At 37.7% G+C, this 22,793-nt stretch overlaps 4 protein-coding genes across 6 annotated transcripts; 1 reads left to right on the forward strand and 3 right to left on the reverse strand.

The window, feature by feature from the left end:
* Window positions 1-57: 57 nt before the first annotated feature.
* Window positions 58-2,022, forward strand: LOC104810191 (V-type proton ATPase 16 kDa proteolipid subunit-like). Its single transcript, XM_010536392.2, has 3 exons — window positions 58-280; window positions 735-1,020; window positions 1,708-2,022. Exons 1-3 carry the CDS (start codon window positions 202-204, stop codon window positions 1,838-1,840), a joined length of 498 nt encoding a protein of 165 aa, XP_010534694.1. The 5' UTR covers window positions 58-201; the 3' UTR covers window positions 1,841-2,022.
* Window positions 2,023-2,414: 392 nt separating this feature from the next.
* On the reverse strand, window positions 2,415-5,971 carry LOC104810199 (F-box protein 7). Its single transcript, XM_010536396.1, has 10 exons — window positions 5,838-5,971; window positions 5,325-5,408; window positions 5,113-5,225; window positions 4,694-4,907; window positions 4,349-4,422; window positions 4,183-4,236; window positions 3,987-4,091; window positions 3,863-3,921; window positions 2,838-3,048; window positions 2,415-2,748 (listed from the first exon to the last, which is right to left on the reverse strand). The coding sequence occupies exons 1-10, from the start codon at window positions 5,845-5,847 to the stop codon at window positions 2,689-2,691; spliced, it is 984 nt and encodes a 327-aa protein (XP_010534698.1). The 5' UTR covers window positions 5,848-5,971; the 3' UTR covers window positions 2,415-2,688.
* Window positions 5,972-6,695: 724 nt separating this feature from the next.
* Window positions 6,696-8,650, reverse strand: LOC104810205 (indole glucosinolate O-methyltransferase 1-like). The gene is made up of 4 exons (XM_010536400.1): window positions 8,147-8,650; window positions 7,711-8,024; window positions 7,506-7,570; window positions 6,696-7,175 (listed from the first exon to the last, which is right to left on the reverse strand). The coding sequence occupies exons 1-4, from the start codon at window positions 8,596-8,598 to the stop codon at window positions 6,861-6,863; spliced, it is 1,146 nt and encodes a 381-aa protein (XP_010534702.1). The 5' UTR covers window positions 8,599-8,650; the 3' UTR covers window positions 6,696-6,860.
* Window positions 8,651-12,312: 3,662 nt separating this feature from the next.
* On the reverse strand, window positions 12,313-22,586 carry LOC104810214 (histone-lysine N-methyltransferase ASHH2-like). 3 transcript variants are annotated; one of them, XM_010536413.1, is made up of 19 exons: window positions 22,477-22,586; window positions 19,566-22,364; window positions 19,118-19,469; window positions 18,716-18,860; window positions 17,726-17,898; window positions 17,532-17,611; window positions 17,260-17,391; window positions 17,066-17,182; window positions 16,782-16,874; window positions 16,528-16,605; window positions 16,277-16,333; window positions 15,216-15,939; window positions 15,080-15,135; window positions 14,815-14,894; window positions 14,628-14,710; window positions 14,429-14,508; window positions 14,022-14,101; window positions 13,642-13,687; window positions 12,313-13,484 (listed from the first exon to the last, which is right to left on the reverse strand). In XM_010536413.1, the coding sequence occupies exons 2-19, from the start codon at window positions 21,990-21,992 to the stop codon at window positions 12,555-12,557; spliced, it is 5,733 nt and encodes a 1,910-aa protein (XP_010534715.1). In that variant the 5' UTR covers window positions 21,993-22,364; window positions 22,477-22,586; the 3' UTR covers window positions 12,313-12,554. The 3 variants fall into 3 exon arrangements, with proteins under 3 accessions (XP_010534715.1, XP_010534717.1, XP_010534709.1); XM_010536415.1 differs by having other exon boundaries at window positions 15,288-15,939; window positions 19,118-19,490; XM_010536407.1 differs by having other exon boundaries at window positions 19,118-19,490.
* Between the last annotated feature and the right edge of the window lie 207 nt (window positions 22,587-22,793).

Here is a 22,793-nt window from a genome sequence, read left to right on the forward strand (position 1 = left end):
ATCGGGGGTATTTTCGTCAAATTAGAACCGTATTTATCAATGATCATGAATCAGCAGGTGGTCCTCTCCATCTTCATCGAGTCGTTTCTCGGATCCGATCAAGCTTGGAAGAAAAAACAGAGATCATATCCAGGCCAAGGATAACGTTATTCCATCACCGTTTCGAATATCCTCGCATCCAAACAAGGAGTTACAAGCGCCATGGCTTCGGTTTTCAGCGGCGACGAGACTGCTCCTTTCTTCGGCTTCCTCGGAGCAGCCGCCGCTCTCGTCTTCTCATGTAATGTTCGATCATTTTTCTCTTACTCTTTTCCGGTTATGTCTGAAGCAAATCTAGTGTTTTTTCTTAGTCCGCTTAGGTGAATTATCCGAGATGTCGGATTGTTGTTGATCTGGGTTTGCTTTGTTGTTCGGGAACTGAATAAGGGTATGTTGCAATTTGCAATCTGAAACAATTATGATAATCTCGGATGAGTATGCAAAATGCTTCCGGTACTTCGATGGAATAGGTTAAATAGATAAATCGAGAGGCTTGAGGATATCATTCGTAATAGCTGTGCTATGAAATGGATGATAAATGGTTTCCTTGAACCTTCTCTGTATTTGCAACTATAATGGATTGATTATGTGTATATGTTCTGCTGAATTATGCGTTATGGGTAATGTGATTTTCTGAAATAAGGGGTGGGCATGATATTTGTGTGTGTGATTCTGAGTGTATTCTGCTGGTGCAGGCATGGGTGCTGCATATGGCACGGCTAAGAGTGGGGTTGGTGTGGCATCCATGGGTGTGATGAGGCCCGAGCTTGTCATGAAATCGATCGTTCCAGTGGTTATGGCTGGAGTTTTGGGGATTTACGGGTTGATTATAGCCGTTATCATCAGTACCGGGATCAACCCGAAAGCCAAATCATACTATCTCTTTGACGGTTATGCACACTTGTCGTCAGGTCTTGCTTGTGGACTCGCTGGCCTTTCTGCCGGAATGGCTATTGGGATCGTTGGTGATGCTGGTGTCAGGTAACTTCCTCTTCAGTATCCTTATTAGGTTTTGTTTCTTTTTTTCCTACATTAATAGATAGTTTTTGATACTAGGATGAATGTTTGAGAATCCCTTTTTCAGACATCTTTTGTTTCGTTATTTGTCCAAGTAAATAATTGGATATCTTCAAGGACAAGTGATATTAGGACATGATTAGAGAGATATGCTTCTAGTGGCCTTGATACTCTTGCACGTTGCTACGAGGGCAGTATCTCTAGAGACGAAAAGTGCTCGCATTTAAGAATTACTTCTACATTTTTATCAAAAACCTAAAAAGTTAGCTCTAACTTCTGGATTTTGGAGGTTGCGAGGTGTGATCTCAGAGTTGGTGGATTTCACTTTGTTTCACCTTCTAGATTTGTTCTAAAACTGACTTACTACGATGTTCTGTTTTATATTATGCAGTACTGTGTTTTCTAGCTTGTTCAATCTAGTTTTGGAGAACTTAATATTAGCGTTGGTGTGCTTTACACTAAACCTCTGGTCATGACCAAGAAACCAGACCTTGGTCTTGTAGATTCAAAGAGATGTGTATCAGTATGACCCGGGCATTAGTTTTTAGAGTTGAAATGATACTGACGGATCATATTTAACTGATTAGTTAGCGTTACCAGATTCATACTCACCAACTGTTGTTTTCGGTATGAATTTTGTGTCTGTGTCAGGGCAAATGCTCAGCAACCAAAGCTCTTTGTGGGAATGATTCTCATTCTGATCTTTGCCGAGGCTCTTGCTCTATACGGCCTCATCATTGGTATCATCCTCTCATCCCGAGCTGGGCAGTCCCGAGCTGACTGATGAGCCAATCAGTTTGTCTATCGCATTCCCTGTCGTCCAGACATGTTGTTTTACCACCAGAATTTGTTCGTGTTCGGCTTGTTACTCTTTTCAAGTCAAGTTCGAGGAATAAACAAAAACCTTTTTTTTTTGTACATTAAGGAGGATTCAGATCTTTTACTCTCTTCATGTTTCATTTTCTTGTCCGAGTTTTTCTTGGGTTTCATCTTATGGTCTTCTCTCGCAGGAAAGCAACATAACCTTTGAGTTTTAGCGTTGAGAACAGACGAAATCTGAAGTTCTGATTCTATGGAGAAGCAAAAAGTTCAAAACTTTATGAACGCCGGCATTTGTTGACACCATATTGCCGTAACGACAGTTAAATAACGGCTTTGAAGTTATTTACACGTGAATCGGAATGCTAAACCATGTCAAAAACAAAAATTAAAAAAAAATCAGTTTTTTTCCATTGTCTTCGAATTGAAGTTAGGCCCAACAAGAAAGTCGGGGTATTTTCGATAATGCTCCAATTGAGAGCCTAATACTAAACAGGCCTTAAGCCCAAAGATTTGCAAGACCACATCAATACCAATCGTTGACGACCAGACAAGGGAACCATCTGGTGCATTCCAAGGATCTTAAATCCAGAGTATGGACAGGAGACCGGTCTTTTACTTGTTCTACAAGAAACCTCAGATGATGAATTATTCCAAGACGGTACAATAGCAGAGTAGTACCAAAGTGTATCCTGACAAAACAGTTGGCAGTGCAATAACATCAATCATCATATGTCCTAATAATCCAAGAACCACATTTATACATTTTGTACAGAAAGTTTCCCCCTTTTGATCTTATGCCATCTTTTGCACTTAGCCAGGCACAAAGTAATCCATCTTCTCCACTGGTAAGTTCAAAACCGATTTCTCCACCTGAATCCAAGAAATATACATATCAGATCAAACGATTCAAAACCCTAAACCAGTAATAACCGAGCGAAATCGGGTAATATTTTACTTGCCTCGTCAAAGGGGACGAAGACAAATGGAGTTAAACCTCTCTTGTGCGAGACTGCAGGTACATCTGGGTTATGGCTTTCATCATCTCCCCAACCTTCAACCACTCCAAGGATATCTTCCTCTGTACTGTTCACTTCCTCGTCGTTCACTCCGCTCGTTACGAGCGAGAGCAGATCCATCCGGTTGTTTGCCCCTGTCACCGTTCCTCGTAACCTACAGAGAGTATTCGCCAAATGCATCATTTCAGAAACATAATGCAGAATAATCATAGCTTGAAGTTAAGTTATGGCATCTTATTTTTGTGTGTGTGTGTTTGTGTAGGAATTGCTTATATAGTTAACTTCTTCTTTGGCTTATGCATTGAGTTGAGATAGATACTCTTTATCTATGATTTTACCCGATGAACAAAGGAAGCATATGGCTGGGCAAAAAAACCCGAATTTCGGGTATCCAAGAACTATATGAGATGAGTTCGATAGCATGAGGAAAAACCCAAAAATCAAGTTGAGGTTCGGGTGATTGAGTCCAAGATCAGGTATTGCCGTGGATAGCAAATAAAGAACTGACATTTTCGCTCTTAGGTGTTAGAGATATACATAAACTTTCTTAAAATTTTAAGTTCGGGTTTAGGTAACTCGAAAATCTCAAATACACGACCCGAGTCTAACTCCTAATATATAGTATTTATTTTGAATTTTTGAAAATTTTGAAAGTTGGCATTTAAACTTGGGTTCAAATATCCGTAGGTACTCGAAAATTATCTCAGTATCCAACTTTTAAATGCGCGACCAAAACGGATTCGAGATTGGATAATATCTCGTGAGATCCGAAAGATTTGGGTTCGAATTCAAATAATCCGAATATCCGTCCCTTGCCCACCCCGTACAGTTATATCTACCTCAAGTTAAACCAAGAAAATGGAGAAAAGAGAACAAATCTTAGTAACAACACCGAGGATCTATGCCTAGATGGGTTCTTTTTTCATGTTCTATAATATCTAATACAATGTTTAAGGAATTATTATTACCTTAGGCGGATTCTTAAAACCGTAGGGCGCAAACCCGGGTACAGAACAGCAGCTTCAATCTGCAACAAGAATACGTTTCAACAGTCTCAAGACATTAAGATATTATGCTCTCTGATCAACTAACCTTGTCATCTGACAATGTATAATGGCCTTTGAAAACACAGTCTGCTTTAGAAGCCGCCTTATGGTTCATGAATTTGGCAACCTCCTTCACTTTTTGGGAAGAGTTCTGGAGATTAAATAACATCATAACAGGAATTCAGATAGATTATCGGCCTGTCAATCCGATGTATAAACCATTTTGACCGTGATGTGCAAACCTTGTACAGAAATTTCCCAGAGGGATAGAATCTTATGTACCGGAAGTAACAAACCTGCAATCGAAAAGAAGAGAACTATTAGTTAGACTCGCGAACAAAAAAAATAGGCAAAAGAAAAGAAACTAACGGAGAATATAAAGCTTAAGATAGAGACTTAGAACTGTACTATGTGAACTGGATTTGTAATCTTCCACTCAGCAACTCCAGCTCGAATGTAAGTATTTCTACTCACATAAAGACCTGAAAACAGAAGTTAAAACATCTTCAAGCCTCCGCTCTAAAAGTCTTGAATTAAGAACCAGGGAAAATAGACGGATTCGTTCAAGAAATGCATATCAGTGACAAGCTTCTTAGAAATCACATTGTATTTTCTCGTTTTTACTCCAATGAGTGGAGGAAGAGAGACTCAGATGACGAGAGATGTAAACTAGATTTGCTATGAAGACGGAGAAAAACCACAACAAGAAGAACGAGGAACTAGAACTTCCCGGAGCAGAAGACAAAATCTCACCATCAGTACGAACTCTTGGCCTTAAAAGCCACATTTTCCTCCATGATCCATCATACTTAGACTGCAAGATCCTATAATTTTCAATCACCCCAACAGACTGCCAAGCTCTCAGGCAAGCGTTACGCCAGAACACGGGGTTCCGAACTGTGAACCTCCATTTCCGGCATACACAAGATGCTTTTCCTAGGTCATATGGTGTCATCCGAGCAAATACCTACAAGTATAAATACTCATGAGAGTTAATTATGATCATATGGTAAAGACATAGATCTTCACTATATACCCCAAAACTAAATAAAATAGAAACATATCTCCACCAAAACATGATATCACACACATAAACTGTATCACCCTAATGCTCAAGTCAAACTACAAAAATTAAGTACCAGCTAAAAGATTAACAAATAAGCAGATCAAACCTCAAAAAGAAGCTCATCGGGCAAGCAACGATGAATTAGTGCAGGATCGAAATGGGGTTTACTGCTTGAGCTTCCTTGTGGAGCAACTGGCCTCACATGGACTCCATAGAGATCTAGAATAAGTAAAATTCAAAACCCATCTTTAAATCTATTCGACATAGAAAACACCAATACAAAATCAGGAGTCCAAAGATGGTTAACGCATGGATTACCAAGCCAAGGCCTCTTTGTAATGAAGTATTTCACTGTCTTCAGCCGCAATGCCGATTCAAGCTCAGATGGTACAGTGAGACCATCTGTGATACAATAAACACATCAGTGAAATCATTGAGTAGTTGCCATTTCCATTCCATCATTATCATCTTCTCCATACGCAGTCAGTGAAATATCCAAAACCTTCCATTTCACAGCACCAAATAGAAGAAAAACAAAACCCACATAAAGCAATCAATCCCCTCTATCCAATTTCACCGCAACGAAACGAGTTTTCTAATGTATCGCTCACTAACGGAGAAACCCTCAGAGTAAATTCGCATCAAGGCATCAAATTTACAGCATAGTTCGTCGGTTTCAAGCAAACCCACATGAACACCGATCCAATTCCTCGAATTATAAACATGAAAAACTGAAACGATTCGTACCGACGCCAGAGATCAGTCAGCAGAAATCGGAAATAATTAGGTATGAGAAGCGCAATAGATGATTCTGTACATATTTCCCAGTACCTGAGGCCATGGAAAGCTACGAGAAGATTTCTCCTTGCACGGAAATTCCAGAAACTCGTTCCCCGGGAAATTGGGGCGGTATACAGGGACGAGGCAGAGAGCCAGAGACCAGAGATTTTATTTTATTTTTATTTTATTTATATACTCAGTTATTATTTTATCGTACTTTTCATCTTAAGGTCGGCATAAATAAATATACAAAGCAGAAGCTTTGAGTGTGTGAATTTTATTATACTTTCTCACAATAATTCGTGAATCTGATCCTCAATTTTCTAACCAAAATGATTAAGCAATCTTTGTGTCAATTAGGGGCCGACTTGTTGCACTGCCGCCACCCGCAAATAGAGCGGTTGCGATTTCCGGCGGTTGCGGACGATTGAAAAACTGACTGGTTGAATCGCAACCAACCGCAACCGCAACCAAACTTGTGTTTTCTAATCGCAGCTTCCAACTTGCGTTTTGGTAGCGGTTTCCGGCGTTTTGACAAAAAAACTAAAATATTTTTATTAGAAATTATATAAAACATTAATTAATTAAAATTATTATAAAAAATTATTTTTAAATAATATTTTTTTTGACAATTTATATCAAAACGCAACCGCAATCGTAATAAACCATTCACTTCTAACTGCACCCACGCGCAATCGGTACCAACAACAACTTTTCAACCAGTCAGTACTAATCATTTATAATCGCTATCAATCGTACTGATACAATTATATATAAGATGATTTGTTAGAGATTGTCATTCCCATTTTACAAGACCAATCAAAAACGAATTTCACATATATATCAATTTGATTATAAAAATAATAAAAAAATCGAAAAATTATTAGGAAAATAAATCAGAACCGAACACAAACAAAAACCAAACGGAATCAAATATAAAAATCATTAAAAAAAAAAACAAACGGATACAACAAAGCAAATCAAATCCAAGCCCAAAATAAACAAGCCAAACCTTGAAATGGCCATTTTACAAAAAAAACAGTGCTCATTAATATTATAATATATAAATTTTTTTCAAGGGGTTGCTTCTGCTTTGTGAAATTCAATAACCCAATAAGGAGAAGCACAAGACATGAAATGGCAGCGGGTGAAACCAGAAGCGAGGGCTAGGTCTTGGAACTCGGCCTTTGTCCTTTCTTTACCGCCGGAACATTGGGAGAGCATCAACATGTCGAAGTCGAAGGTGATGTTGGAGCGGACATCCCCACCCCTCGGCTCCTCCGGAGTCACCATCTCTATCAGAATCACCTTGCCCTTTTCCGGCAATGCTCTCCAACAGTTTTTCAGGATCTTCACACACTTTTCGTCTGTCCAATCGTGGAGTATCCACTGCCATTTATTCATCAAAATCCCACATTTATCATACTCAACAAATGAATATACTGCACCAATACACCAAACTAATCCCGAAACCAGGGGTCAACCATATATATTTGGAATATACGCCCCATCTCCAAATTTGAAATTCGAACTCAAAACGTGTTTTGTACCACGTTTTACCGGTTGACTATCCAAGTTTATGTATCATACAATATCCACTGTCATTTTGTTCATAAAATCGGATCAAACAATAAGTTTTGAATATGATTTTATGAATCTAAATGGGTTATAGATTCTGATTTGGTTTATGGACAAAATCGATAGGTAAAACAAACGTACCTTCATCAAAATGGCATCTCCTTTTGGAACATCAACAAACATATCACCGACCACATGCTCAACCCCTGCAACCATGGCATCCGGTTTTAAACACAGCTTGCAAATGATTCATTATATGCATTAACTATTACCATATAGTTAATATTGAGATTATAACCACAAATTAAAGATTTATTATTATATCTCAATAGTAAATGATTCATACCGGGATAGGAGGGAGCATGGGCTAGAACACCGGCTAAATCGAAATTAATACCGTTGATCTTGGGGTATTTCGAAGTGACCATGCCCAAAAGGGTGCCATGTCCTCCTCCCACATCGACCAAAACGCTCAAATCTTCGAAACCGCGGTAAACTTCTAGAACCTTCTTCAGGATCGTGACTGTGGATTCCGACATTGCCCGGTTGAACAGTCGGCCGAACCTCTCGTCCGCCCCTATGTACTCGAACAGTCTCACTCCATGAGCTGAGCTGAATGCATCTCTTCCTTCCTCTTGTATTATATCCTTCAGATGCTGCCTTTGAAAAAAAAAAAGCAAATGGTGTTAGTTCTTTCTATAAAATGTTTATTTTTGTTTGCTTAAAGATTGAATTTTCAAGAATTTTATTAACAAGAAACAAGGTTTCAAGAACAATGTTACCAAGACTTCAACATGACATCGCTATGGAGCACCATGGCCAATGAGACGAAGGAACCCGAGTCACCATCACCACCGTTCAGAAAGAACCGGCAAACCGGTTCGGCTGCGTAAACCCTCCCGGTTCTTCCTGTTCGACCGTTTTCGCCGGTCAGATCGGTGCGGCACTTGACGAGCGAGTAGCTTGTAAGCACCCGAAGCATCCGGTCCAACAGCGACGGTGCATGTGGATTGGTGGGTCTCGTGCGTAGCCCACTCGCTATCTCGGAGGGTGAGAGCCACGCGTCTTCACCGGCCGCCCAGAGTGCGTCAATGACACCGAGCTCGAAGGCCGCTTTCAGAACCATGGGAAATGCGGCTGCGTTTGCGATCTTGAGGGCTTCCGAACGCAAACGCGTTTCTCCTTCTTCTTCGGTTTGGATCGGTTTAGGGGTAGAATCGATATGGTTGCTCATATTTTTTTTTCTTCTTTTGGAAAATGCAAATATTATTTGGTTTAGTGTGAAAGTTGCCGCATTGGCTTCTCATTTATAAGGACGGGACTACCACTAGTGGAGAGGTATGATTATTTTATTCTATACTATTTATTGCATAGGTTCCTTTAAAAAGATTATATATATATACACACACGTATTGTTTTGCGGGCCAAGTTTCAAATTGTTCTATAAAAAAAGATATATTCACTGTGAGCTAAGTTTATATATCAAATTAATCACAACTTGATCTAATAGAGGCTTTCATTTAACATTGTTCAAGCGTCCGAACAATGCTACATGAAAAACTATAATTTTTCGTTTTTATAATATTTTTAGAAAACTTTATTTTCATTTTTTGGATTGGATTCAGATTTCATTAAAAAACTTATTTTTTAAATCATAATCAATCAACTTTTTTATCCCATTATATGTTATGGGATTCTGTTATATTCGGTCGGGTTTTAGATACCCATACCGATGCCGTATCAGCTTCCACGTGAATCACCCTGCATATGTTTTTTTTATTATTGAATAAATATACAAATATCTTTAGTAGTTGATAGGTGATGTAGCTCTGGGAGATGAAAGTTACTAAATTTGGGTTTAAATAAAAGTTTATTACAAGATCTGTATTATTTGCGTACCACAATCGTATCATTAATAGTTGTCCGTATCGTATATTTGGCGTTAAATGGTTACAACCGACAATTTTTTTTATAGTGTGCATAGACGTAGCCGACGTCACAACTGACGTATGAAACCATGACTTTATTTTTAGTATGTTTCCAAGAAATACCAAATCTATCATCTCATTTGCGTGTTTAAATCTTATTGTCTAATTCGTGCATTTAATATATTGTAATAATGATAGCAGAAGCTATCCAAATAATACCTACATATCTATATACATTAAAATATTATTTCCCTCTTGCTGACGTCATTTTTATTAGCATTTTCATGCCGATGGATTTTATTCTTGTGTGTTTACAAGACCATTATCCAATAATTTAGTTCTAAATATATATACTATGAAATAATATGTTATACGTATGATAATTTATGGTCAGATATAATCCAACATATTTCTGTCATAAATTGCTTTAATAAAAAGAGATATTTACATGGGCATAGAGGAGTCTAATTTAGATAGCGATAAAGTCACATATTTCCATTATAATCTTAATTATTTAAATTAATTTAATACAAAAATAATATTAATTGTAAGATATAAACTAATAAATATTTTTATTGGACCGGATGTGTATAGACTGAATTTGTATTACAAATAAAAAAAAAACATTAGTTGCATGAAATGATGATGGTTGGCCTTCAACGTATGGAGCACCGTGCCAAATAAAATAACGGAATACCTGCCGTTTTAAAAGTGTCGGTGTCTGCTCCGAAGTCGAAAAACGACACGCTAACTGAGCCTGAAAGCCATACTTCACCGTCATATATTCTCCCAAACGACATTTTTACATTTTTAGGAGCCTGCTCACCCGACACGTAGTGTGCTTCTCCTCCCTTTCTTTTTCTATTTTGTTGTTTGCCATAGCATTTTACATATTTTTAAAATTATATATTCTACCTTATATCACCATTTCTATATCAAAATTGATAAATGCATTGGCCATTTCTGTATAAAATTAGGATTAATTTTTAAAAAATGTCGTTTCTAATTTTGCTGAGCGATATATAACACGAGTTCTGAAATATTCATATAATATAATCTAAAAAATTAGTTATTCATATATATATATATATATATCGGGTTGAGAGTTGCAACAAACTGTCAAACATGAACCGAAAGAGAGAGAGAGGAGACTAAGCTCCTGAGTTGGCGGGTTTCGCTTAATCCCCATTTTAATTCAAATATCATTTATAATCGATCCTATATTAAATTTTTTAATTAACCGTATGTGACTTATGTCTTAAGTAAAACATTGAATTTCAAAACCCTAAACCAAAGTATTTCGCATGGCTTTCGGGAGCCCCCTGACGTATAGATTATATACAATTAAAAGAAAGAATGATGTAATACAGTCGTTGTCAAGTTATATGGTGGTTTTATTATCATAATTAATTCATTTTTATATCAATTGATATTTTAATTTCTAACAGAAACAATTCGAATTTCAAAATAGAATATACAAAAATATGTATGGGCATCAGGCTCCACAGTCATAATAATCATAATGCTTAATTTTGTAATATCTTGAAGCAATGAAAACTACATGTCACATGCTATATGAATCTATGGCATACCTACTCAACTGTAATTGATTGTGATTTTTCAATCCAATTAAATAACTCTTTTAATGAAATTTAAAATTATATAGAATGAACTAGATATTAGTTACTATATACCACGATTTAATCCAACTAAAGCTCTAAAGATATAATGTAATGTTTGTTTTTTTTAATTAGTGAATTAAGCTGTACGGAAATATTCATTTCAAACGAAATCATGCATATAATATTTGATAAAAGATATATAATTTATATATTATTAGAATTTTGTATCTACTTTAAATTTCTTTAGTATTAAAAATGTAGAAAAAAAATAAATTATCCAATATAAAAGTATGAATCAGATCAAAATATTAAAAATACAAATTCTATATCATATCCTCTGATATATATATTTTTGTTGTCCTCATAGTGTTTTAAGATTATCAAAATTGATACAAATTTATACAAGAACAAGTAAGATATTTTATTTTATGGAAAATAGAAATAATAAAAAAGACAAAAGATTTGATATAGCAATAAACTATATTAAATGAAGAAGTTGAGGTGAATGGGACATGCATAATCTTTTTGGTTAGTTAACTGTCACAGTTGAGACATTTATATTTATAACGAATTAATAATATATTTTCTTAACTAAATTGAAAATTTATTGCCTGTCCCCATTGAGAGTTGGTATATTTCCTCCAACATACACGTGAGTTTTGTAGAAAATTTTATTTTATTTTCATTTATTTTTGTAATGATTATTATTGGTCACACTGAACACTACAACCGATTTGTTAAAATATCTATATCACTACTGTATCTATGAATATCTTTCTCTATTAATAAGTTAAAACTATAGGTGAATTTATTCAAATTATCTTTAGGTTATCTATTTAATATTCACCTTTATGTTGAGTTTCTATTCAAATTTTATCCGAATTCGATTTTATTAAAATATTTATTTTATTTTCTTCAATATTTTCAATATATTCAGTTTGGATACAATTAAAAGATTACTAATTTTATTTAAACATTATATCTATCATTTTATAAATCAGATTTAACTCAAATATTTTTTTATATATTGTTGAGTTTGATGTGATACCCATACAAAAATAGTCTTGTAAAATTATACACACATCTGTCAATTTATTATTGTGGGCTGGGCCTAAGTGGACCTCTTATATAACATTTTTACCCAATTTTTCAGCAATTATTTTCATTTAAATTTGGGCTGTAATTTATTCAGAAAAAACATTGGATTATACTTTTGTATTTTAAATATTAAAAGACCAAGTTGAAAAAGCCTTTAAGCCTTTTAGGCCCAACAAGTACATGTCCCCAATTTAACAGGTAAATGCAGTGAGAGAGAAATCCCAAGGAAGACCTGAAATTTATTTCTTCAGAAGAGAATACAGAAGGCAATGCTTTTGCGTTGAAATAGATTTCTCGGTGTAATCAAAAGTTTTTTTTTTTCTCTTCATAAAATTAAAGAATTTAGGATACACTGAGGAAGAAAAACACAAAAGATCTGTCCAGGGGAATTTCCCTATGAATCAATCAATGTAATTCCTTTCTTCTTCAGAGCTGTTGTTGTTTGTTGAGAAGAATTGTACATGCCCACCACTTCCACTTTCACCAAAGGCCTTTATCAAAATAGTCACCAATATGAGTTACTGAATTTCTCACAAGTCATATTATTCCCCAGGTTCATGGCCACTACTACTACTTGTATTCCCTCTAACGTTGTCTCCTTGATTTCCCCAACCATTCCTGGTCCATGGAGGAACATTCCACTTCTGTTGCCTGAAGTATCTTCCTCCGTTTTCCGATGGAAATCCTCTCTTTCGGTTGTTTCCCGAGTTGGTGTCAGCCCCTGAAATGTTCCAACAGGCCTGGTTAAAGATGGCTGTGCCTGTTAAGTTCTCGCCCGAGCAAGCTGGATTTCCATGTTGGTTGCCCGATGTAGAGACCGACCCGTTTTTCCTCGAAAAGTATTCATCCCGAGAAACTGGGGGTAGAGGTGGAAATGGTTGAAACGGTATCCCAGGAGCAATAGACCAACTGTCCGGATCTTCTTTGTTAGGAGAGCCCAATTCGTGAACAATGCTCAATGGAATTCCATAGGAGACAGGTAACCGAGAAAGGAACTTCCCTTGAGGTTGTGCAATTACTGCATCATCAGGAGCATTTTTGTTGTTGTAGGGTTGCTTCAATGGTGAGGAAAATCCAGGAGGGAGGTCGTCCTCCTGCATATCTTGGTTTCCATTCATTTCACTGGACTGTTGAGGCAAAGTGGTTTCCGTTCTTTGTTCTTTTGCCATTGCCGGCTGGTCCCATCTGCTTCTACGCTTACGAATTCTGAAACCATTTGCTTCGTGACCACTGGAATTTGGTTCTGAACCAAATTCAGATACTGAAGCTGTTTCAGAAGATGCAGCTCTTGACAAGAAGCCCGATACCGCCGGCTCTGTGGATCTTGATGGCTGATGATCATACTGAGGTGACTGTGATGCTAAGAATCTGTTGTTAATAGACTCCAACCTCTCATCCCTGTCCATGTAATAAGGTCTTCTAAACGGTTTAGGAATCCATCTGTCTCTGAAGTTCCGGGCAATTTGATGAACCTGCAGACATAGGTATCAAAAGATCAGGGGAATTAAATGTCAATACGAAGATACTCTAACTCGTTAGAAAGATACCAATCAAGGAATACTAAAACAACTAAATAAAGCAGAGTACTCAGATTTAAGACACTTCCACCAAGAAAAAAAACATCTGTACCTGTTTGTCATCATGCTCGGTCAGTGTCAGTATAGAGTCCTTGAAGCTGCACGCGAATAAACATAAAATGTTATAAGGGTTTCTAAAACAGCGGAACAGAGGCACAAGAGCAATACTCTATGAAAAGTCCGAATTCTTTGAACATTCATAATTTCCCGCAAACCAGCAGAAAATTCCTTAAGCTCTTCATAGATTTGTATAAATTCAAAGATTGAAGTATTGAACACAGGATCTGACAAACTGAAACAAATCAAAATACAACGAATAGGCAACACAGGTACTTGACAGCAATAGGTCAATGAATCAAGATTCATCATGAACACAGTATATAGTAAACACAAAATTGCATGAAGCAGGGTTCACTGTTCAGTCAAACTTGCCTTTCCATCCCAAGACATGGCGGCCTTCTGATTATATGTTCTAGTGTAAGAATTTCCCTTGTTGCCAGATACCCTAATACCTGAATGCAAATGACAAAAAGGATGACTATTGGTTTTGACTTTCTCAGCACACAGGATATGAAACGAAAAGCTTGATTTTACGGAAAAGAATAGACTAGAAAATACCCAACTTCCATCGATGTGTTTTCTTTCCAAGCTTACATGTCATGGAGATGAGTTCGAATGAAAATTAATATTAAAATAGCTAAGTTGTAAGCAGAACTTCCTTTCGTTGGAGTTATTCTAAAGGAACGTAATAGGAAGACAAACTTTTAAGATCACTGATGCTGAGGTGTGTTCTGATCATAACATCCTAATCACAGGCAATAGGGTTAAGACAAATGTACCTTAAGAAGTTTCCGGAGTATTGGAGTCTTTTTAAAATCCCTTCGATACTGTTTCATGATATTATGTAGCATTTGCAGCCCTGGATTAAAATCAATGAACGTTCTTTAATGTTGGTGAGAACAAAAAAATTGTTTTTTTTTACATAACAAAAGGAAGAAGACAACACATACGGGCACGAAACAAAGAAAGACATTATACCATTTTTGTTGATTACATCCATCAAAACAGCACGTGACTTTGTCTTCAAAAGGGCATCGAGAATCATTGAAAGATCTCGGTTGCTGCATCATGTTCATGAAGAGTCGAAGTTTCAGACACCAAGAGCACATAAGAGAAAAATGTACAAATGGGAAGTAAAGCTGAGGAAGTTGGAAATCTTGAAGACCTTTGGATTCCTTCATTGTTGGCATTGCCTCGGGAAGCTGCAGTGAGAAGAAGAAGTTTCAAGTACCCTTTTGTTGAATCCTGTCCCAAAAGAAAAAGGATCACCTTAGACATGTAAAATGCACTGCAACGTCAGATGGATAAAGTGGAAATATGAGAGAAAAAGAATCATGCTAAGGTTGTAAGTTTCAGTGAAACGAAAAGATAGGATGTTCCATTTGTAAGTATCTAAGTAGTAAGTACTGAATATGCTTGATGCTATATACCTTCCGCTTGCTAATCCCTCCTTCAGAATCCAGTAAATCGTTCAGTTTCCCCTCAACTGCACAATTGATGAATGTCATCAGTATATCAACTTTATGCATGGCTTTTGAACAACTCACATCTAAAATTGCTACATACATGTTTCCATATGCCCGCTAGGGGAAGTTTCTTCTGATCCTTTAGATTTCACAAGCTGCTGATGCAACTTACCGGCCGTTATAATCTGCACCTTTGTTACACTGGGACGTTTACTTCCTTTATCTCGCTTACTAGAACCAGAGGAATGAGAAGTTTTAAATAGAGGACGGGATCTTGGAACCATCGTCTTATCTTCACCAGAAACATGCATAGCCATCTTATCAGCTTCAGTACTGTCAGAGAACAGCTTGCTAAGGGAGACAGAAGTGGAAGATGTGGTTACACTTTTCCCTTCAACAGAAACCTCCTGCTGTACATCAGTTACAGACATGCCAGCTGTGTGTTCCTTGGAACCTTCAGTTAGCTGAAGAGTTGGAACGATATCTCTTTCCAAAGGTTCTACAGATACTGAGCTCTCTGGGTGGGAAATTTCAAGAGCAAGGTCCTTAGAACCATCAATCTTTGCAATGTTTCGTGGCATTTGTACTTCTGCACTATTAATGGAGATTCTAGATGTTGCATCTAAGATACCATCCCCATTTTCATCATCTACAAGCATCACAGGTTCGGCAAATTCTTCATCAGAATCACTTTGAATAACTACATCACCATTCAGAGGATCACCCCCGATATAACCTCGGCAATGTGATGATCCACAATAGCACTTTTTGGCAGCAGCTCCAAATACCCTAACATAGTTGTAGTCAAATGTCACCTCTTCGCCCTGACAAGGCACATGGACTGATTAAAAACTACTGAAAGGAAAACTGCACAGATAGAATTGTAATAGATGAGGTGTTTATAACATCATTTGTTCAGTAAATATAAAGCTACAAGGGAGAGTGACGTGCGTCCATTTCTTTTTCCCTTTAAATCAATTTTAAATTCAGGGAATTAATAAACCAATTTAATTTTGCCCTTCCTACTCAGTTTTGTAATTGTACAGCCACAGCCCAAAAATCGAATGTGCCGAAATCCCGTATAACTTCAATATATATCCAATTATCTTTGAAAAATAGTTAGTTCACATATAACTGGGAGATGCCAAAGGGGGAGGATACCTTCTTAATGTCTCGCAGGGAAAATATTCCAACGCAAATTTCACCATTCACCATCCACTGCACCAATATTTAAGGAGTTAGCAAATGGAAAACCTAAACAAAAGAAGTAGAAGATAGAAAGAAGAAAAGGAAATACTAGTCATAATGCCTGAAACTCAGATTTTGCATTCCTCATGCAACCGCAGAGCAAGACGCTTCACAAAACAATAATACCTTAAACACAACACAAAAAGATGTCACAAATAGCTTACCTTCTCTGTACGGCAGTTTGGTTCACAACTATGATTAATGAAGCGCCCTAAGTTTCCCTTGGAACCAGCATCTATCACCTGGAGAGCAAAAAACATAAAAAGGATGACTATGGGGGAGAACTGAAAGGCATAGTGTCAGCGAATACAAATCTAAAAGGAAACAATACTACAGAATGAGTTCCAGACATAGGCCACAAATTATAGATAATTTCAATCAACAATGATGAGGAAGGAGCAAAGAATAAGATGCAAACCTCATTGCCATTCAGTGTCATGAAATAGAAATGCTTCTCACCCTTGGCAGCATAATCCTTTTGACGAGCCTCATATGCTAGAATATCAAGCACCTATTTAACAAAGCAGACAATTCATATACAGTTTTCATTGGTTGGTCTAAGGCTCTAAGCATCGTAGTTGTGGATATGACTGAAACACACTAACAAGAGGATAAAAGTGGATAAAGATAAAGCCACCCAACAAATGATCATATCCTCCAAATGTGAAGATCATTGAATATTGAGATTGTTTACTAAGATACCTCTCCGACATATTCAATAAGGAACTGTCCCCTGCGTACATCCTCGAGCAGTCTCAGGCCATAACCCTTCTTACCAGACTGGAATCTCTCAAATTTAGCATACTTCCGCTTTTGAAACTGCATAACCATATGATCCCAGATATTGAGGAAAATAGAATGAGCTACAAACATAACATGTTAACAAAACATAATACCTGATGGTTTGAGCAGAAATCCCCACAGGGACAGGTACCTTGAACACATTCAATGTTAAGCATTCTATTGAGACATTCCTCTCCGCAACCCAACCAGCCATCAGGTGGCGGTTTACAGTGACATACCATTATCTGCTCCCAAAGAGAGTATTCAAATTAATAAGGAAACATCATAATTGAGTATTCATACAATGAATTGTTAATATCATGAGTCCGAGGGCAAGCACATGCTTCACTATCACAGAAACAAAACAAAATCTCATGAACCCAACCTCATCGATTGTCAGAGCTTTACGATTACGGCGGAGAAACTGATTTGTTTTTATAGCCTTGAAGCATGCCTTTCGGTTACCTTAAAAAATTATGGCCAAGAAAAGCATCATACCAGAAATCAACAAGATGAAACAATCATAAAACCATCAGAACACGCCAGCCAAAGTGGAATTTTAATGTCAGTTTCATCTACCTGGCAACCCTTCGCACTTCTGTCCCTTTCCTTTTTCCTTGTTTGCCAGATCACTGTCGTACGCATTTGCTTCATCCTGTGTTATGCCCAATTCAGTATTAATTTCTTCATCCGACATCTCTTGAGGGATTGAGCAATCAGCAAAATCTTTATCCAAGTTGTACATACAGATCCTTAAATCAAATAAATCTGTGTTAGATACATCAATAACATATCAACTGCTGAGACGTATTAATGATGACCTCCTTCCTACAAAACATTAAGAAGGAAAATATTGGAAAAGGACTACAAAGAAAGCAAAAATGTTTTATATGAAACATTAAGAAAGCAAAAATGCAACAATATTAAATGAATTAAACCACCCCAGCAAGCAAAAATGTTTTATATGTAAAACAAATACGCATAGGAAGTCCAAATTCCATGAAAGTCATACATTTTTTAAGAAATAAAACCCCCATCAATCATTGATATTTGACAGTCTGTTAGAAAGATAACAGATGAGTCAGTCGAAGCCGATAGGAAAAGACTTGATCCATGCAGATTCAAGCAGAGTAACAGGATCCCATTTACCCCAGAAGTTTCAAAAATTGTTAGCCCCGAGCACGAGTGGACACCATATGCAACACACTGCATCATGCTGACAGAAACAAGATCCCACAAGACATGTAACAATAAGACATAATGAAGCAATCCAACCAGAACAACCGGGGCCCCGAACAGGGTTTAGAATATCCATCGAAATTAGACAGAGACTAGAAAGGAACTCATTTAAAGGCTTACCTACAAAATCTCATGGAATGCAAAATGCAACAGGTACAAGAACTTAAGAGGTTGATAAGATATGCACTGTTAGAACAAAATGAACAACACCTATAATTGTCTAATCACATTTCAAGGTAAAGAAAACAAAGAAAAGGGTAGGTCATAAAAACTATCCGTTCGGGAATTTCATACAGACAGCTCCCATATGCAGAAGGTGATGATACATACCATATACAGTTCTCATCAATTGTTCCTAGAAGAGAAGCAGGTATCCGTCGCCATTTGAAGCAATCATCACACCGAACCCAAGCACTATCTGCCGAAGCATTCTCCCCAATTGTACCGCCCAAGACCATTTCCCCATTGGTAACATCTGGTGACATGACGCCATTAATGGCACTGGTTTTCAGAGTATATACATTGATGAGACAGCCTATTACATGATTTCACGTATTGTATTGAACTAAGAATTCTGAGATGAAAATTAGCAAAGAACACAGAGAAATCTACAAAACGAATATCAAAATGATATTTAAAAAGTTCACATAAAGCAGCAATTTACTGTCATTTTAAAAAGAGGCAGGAAATAGAGAACAGGACACAATTCTTACTCTCCAAAAGACCCGATACCTGTCGTTTCATGTGACTGTACACTTCCCACTTCAGTGGCGCCACCCTCTACCTTTCCACTACCACTACTAATGAGTTTTTGTTGCTCTGCCCTCTCTCCAGCTTCAATTCTTCTCCTGCTCCTGGAAGATTCAGAAATGTTGGATTTCCCCTTCTTTGAGCCATTATTTTTTGAGCTTTTAGGAACACCCTTGCTCTTGGATTTTCCCTTGGATTTAGCTGAATAAAGCACATCTTTGGAACTGTGTGATCCGCCTAACTGTAGGTCAAAACTGGGATAAGCCTCCTTACAGCTTCCTGGTTCTGTACTCTCTTCTATGACTCTGAGTTCATCATCTCTAGGCAGAGAGTTCTGTTCAGGATAGAGGCCATCCTGAAAATATGTATAGCTTGAAGATTTTTCACACAAATGAGAATACAGAATATCCCCATCGAGAGAATCTTTTACCTTTCGCTCTCCCCTCCGTTGGCCCTTTGGCTGTTTGGATTTGTTTGGTCTGCCAATATAAGATGAACAATCTTCCTTTTTGTCTTCCTTTCTGTTGATAGCATCTTCAGGATTGGCACATGCCTCAGGAATGCACAAAACTGTATGACGCAAGTCACCCTGATGTCCAGAACTGACGATGGCATCAGGCACAGAATTGATAACTTCGGAATCTGGAGAAGTTCCGGCATCTATGTAGCAGTTTTCAGTGGATTTTCTGCATTCTTCAACAACTACACCCAAGGAAAGGTCATCATCTGCAGCATTACCAGCCAGCCTCCCACATAAAGTCTGAGCCTCTAAGTCATCTTTCTCGAGCTTTGCACACTCTTCTGAGTGTTCTCCAACTTCTGCAGTTTGCAGATTCATCCCTTCACGGCTGGCTGATACCGGAACTCCTAAACCAGAGCCTACCTGGCCATTGTCATTAGACAAGGAGTCATCAATGACCTTAGAAACTGTAACATTGAGAGGATTCATACCACCCGATTTTCCAAATTTGACCTTCAACCGAAGGCAACAGCCACCAGATGTTTGACTTTTTTTGATAGATTCTTCTCGATGCCCATTACGGCAACTTTTACTAGGTTTACTGTTTCCCCGATTGCTATGTGGTCCTTGATTTGGAGGTTCGTAGGAAGGAAGATTGTTACTCTGCAAGAAAATCTGAGTAGTGCTTCTTGGTAATCCCCATTCACATGAACGTGCAGGTTTTGAAAAGCAGCTCCTCTTCTGCTTTGAACAATTGAAAATCGATTCAAAATTTTTTTCTGATTGTTTCTTTCTGGAGGATTTTCTTGAACGGGGAGCACTTCTTTTTGTCTGAGCCTTTTTACCCTGGTTATTATCTCGGCCCTTTCTACGGGGAAAAGACAGGATAGTCTCAGAACAATAAGTTCCAGATGCAGATGTAATTTCACCGCCTAGTCTATCATTATCATCCACTGTTCTCAAATATTCAACTGTGTTGCTAGAAATAGGAACATCAATGGTACCTTTTTCAAATTCCGATGGAAAATTCAGCTTCAAAGAAGACATGGTGATAGGGACCCCACCTCCCAAGCCACGAGCATTTTCCTCTACAAGTAGCACCTGGCTGAAAACCTCAGCTGCAGTATCAGCAGCACTATCATTATTCTCTTCCAAAGCATCTGGAGCTTTCCTAGTGGGCAATAACCCCACATGGTTCTCCAGTCGTCGATCATTCTTCCCAGGAATATTACTATGAAGATCTGCCTCATGTAGCAGCTTCAAACCTGAAGTGTATGTCTTCATATCTTTATTGCCCTCAAGATCATTTGCACATGGATTAATCACATTACTATCATCTTCTTTAGCTTGACCACAGAACATTTGTGGCAAAATTAGTAAAGGACATGTAGAGACATCCATTTTGCCTCCTTTTTCACCTGAGGCTTTCAAATCATTTTCTGTGGCACTACAACTCAAACCTCCAATGTCCAATATTGAATCTGAACATAATTGACAACTTGGGAGGTAAGATGCATCATCGGAAGGTGCAGCATCTTGTTCACTCAAAAGTTCATTTCTCTCTTCCTCGACTCTTACATCAGAGGTACAACTAGAACTGTCACCGCCAATTTCAACAATGTTTCTGTCCTTAACAGCATCCAAAGCCTCACAATGATTTGGTGCATCAACTACGGAAGCCAATTTACTATTTGTTTTGCTGCCCCCTATAGGTAATACTGAACTACCGGAAATTTCATCTTCTTTAGCCTTCAGATCTCCTTTTTCTTGCACACTCTCAAAAACAACAGGTACAACGGAATAATTTGTATCCTGACTAGCCTTTCCATCTTCTTGCTTATTACAGTCTACAGGTACAACGACATCTGGTATCGATCTATGGGTTAGTTCAAGTTCCTTTGGCACAAGTTCCTCGCCCTGATTGTCAGCATCTTTACTACGAGATGTTCGATCATCATCATCTGAGCATTCACTATGTCTTTCTGTTAAGGACATGAGGCTTTTCCCATCTATCATTTGCTTAATCTCCCCAAAGCACCTTCCACGAGCCTCCATTATTGGATGATTCGGATCTGAACCGGAAGTAACTTGGGATGCCTCAAAAGGACTGACAGAAGTTCTATCATGCCCTGCAGAGCTCTCTTTCTCGGAGCACTGTCCACTGGCTTTCGCTTTAGGAACATCAAGGACAGAGCTTTCACAATTTGAACTAACCCTGGTTTCTTTTTTTCCTGCATTCTCTATCTCAAGGGCAACCGTGCATAAACTATCTATCTTCATCTCATCGTCTCCAACGCTATCCATTACATGATCTGAGCCCAGGTCATCAGCATTCTTATTGCCCGAGTCGGAACTACACCCATCTGGGGCAATAGAACCATGTTCCTTGCAATCCATCAAAATGCCACTGCTTCAGAGCAAAAACCCTTATCAGATAAAGGGTTACTCTGAGAAATAAGCCCAAAAAATGCTGCTTGATGATCACTCCATGCTATAATTACAGGACTTTATCCACTGATTCGCTCAAGAACCGATTCCTGTTTCATCGGTAATCCAACAATATATCAAACAACCACTTCCTAAAACACCCTAAACCACCGCAAAACACTCCGAAAAGGTCAACCATAGCCTAGCCCAACGCAATGGACGCTTCAATCATCGCCATTGACGATAACAACCATCACCCTCTAGCCTTCACTTCGGTTGTAAAATTCGTCGGTGAAAAGAAAAAGACAGGAAATTTTCAAGAGAATCCTCGAATCGACAATCCTGAACAAAAAAAAAAAAGAAACCCTAATCTTATGAATCCGAACCGACGAATGCAAATGAAATGAACTGACAATCACAAAAGGAAAACGAAGAAAACACCAAAGAAACGTACCCGATTCAGAAGGCAGACAGAGGACGAAATCCGAACCACAAGAAATCCGAAGAAGAGAAGAGGGAATGTAAAAAAAAAAAATTTGTTGCCGTTGAAGAACGGAACGCGGTGGTCGGCCTGCTGATATACCGATATTTGTTTTTTTTCCTTCACACCTTTTTTTTGGCTTTTATTCATTACTGCATTACATCTAAAAAATATCTTTTTACTCAAAGAACTTGAATGAAAAATATCTAAATTTACTTAAAATTATAAAAACAATAAACTTTCAAACGTATAAAAAATAAGGACAAATTACATTAAAATCATTGAGGACT

Source organism: Tarenaya hassleriana, unplaced genomic scaffold (genome assembly GCF_000463585.1).
Source record: "Tarenaya hassleriana unplaced genomic scaffold, ASM46358v1 Cleome1, whole genome shotgun sequence".
Taxonomy (NCBI): domain Eukaryota; kingdom Viridiplantae; phylum Streptophyta; class Magnoliopsida; order Brassicales; family Cleomaceae; genus Tarenaya; species Tarenaya hassleriana.

What these genes read in the sequence shown, in the direction of transcription:
- LOC104810214 (XM_010536407.1), bottom strand. Translation starts at nt 21,992, where the DNA reads ATGGATTGCAAGGAACATGGTTCTATTGCCCCAGATGGGTGTAGTTCC. An exon ending in AAGCTCTGACAATCGATGAG is followed by an intron (nt 17,392 to 17,531) that starts GTTGGGTTCATG and finishes CTTTGGGAGCAG; the next exon opens with ATAATGGTATGTCACTGTAA. An exon ending in GAGGGATTAGCAAGCGGAAG is followed by an intron (nt 14,895 to 15,079) that starts GTATATAGCATC and finishes CTTTTGGGACAG; the next exon opens with GATTCAACAAAAGGGTACTT.
- LOC104810191 (XM_010536392.2), top strand. Translation starts at nt 202, where the DNA reads ATGGCTTCGGTTTTCAGCGGCGACGAGACTGCTCCTTTCTTCGGCTTC. An exon ending in CGCCGCTCTCGTCTTCTCAT is followed by an intron (nt 281 to 734) that starts GTAATGTTCGAT and finishes CTGCTGGTGCAG; the next exon opens with GCATGGGTGCTGCATATGGC. An exon ending in GTTGGTGATGCTGGTGTCAG is followed by an intron (nt 1,021 to 1,707) that starts GTAACTTCCTCT and finishes TGTCTGTGTCAG; the next exon opens with GGCAAATGCTCAGCAACCAA.
- LOC104810205 (XM_010536400.1), bottom strand. Translation starts at nt 8,598, where the DNA reads ATGAGCAACCATATCGATTCTACCCCTAAACCGATCCAAACCGAAGAA. An exon ending in GATGTCATGTTGAAGTCTTG is followed by an intron (nt 8,025 to 8,146) that starts GTAACATTGTTC and finishes TTTTTTTCAAAG; the next exon opens with GCAGCATCTGAAGGATATAA. An exon ending in GAGATGCCATTTTGATGAAG is followed by an intron (nt 7,176 to 7,505) that starts GTACGTTTGTTT and finishes AATAAATGGCAG; the next exon opens with TGGATACTCCACGATTGGAC.
- LOC104810199 (XM_010536396.1), bottom strand. An exon ending in CCGATGAGCTTCTTTTTGAG is followed by an intron (nt 4,908 to 5,112) that starts GTTTGATCTGCT and finishes TTATACTTGTAG; the next exon opens with GTATTTGCTCGGATGACACC. An exon ending in ATACATTGTCAGATGACAAG is followed by an intron (nt 3,922 to 3,986) that starts GTTAGTTGATCA and finishes TTCTTGTTGCAG; the next exon opens with ATTGAAGCTGCTGTTCTGTA.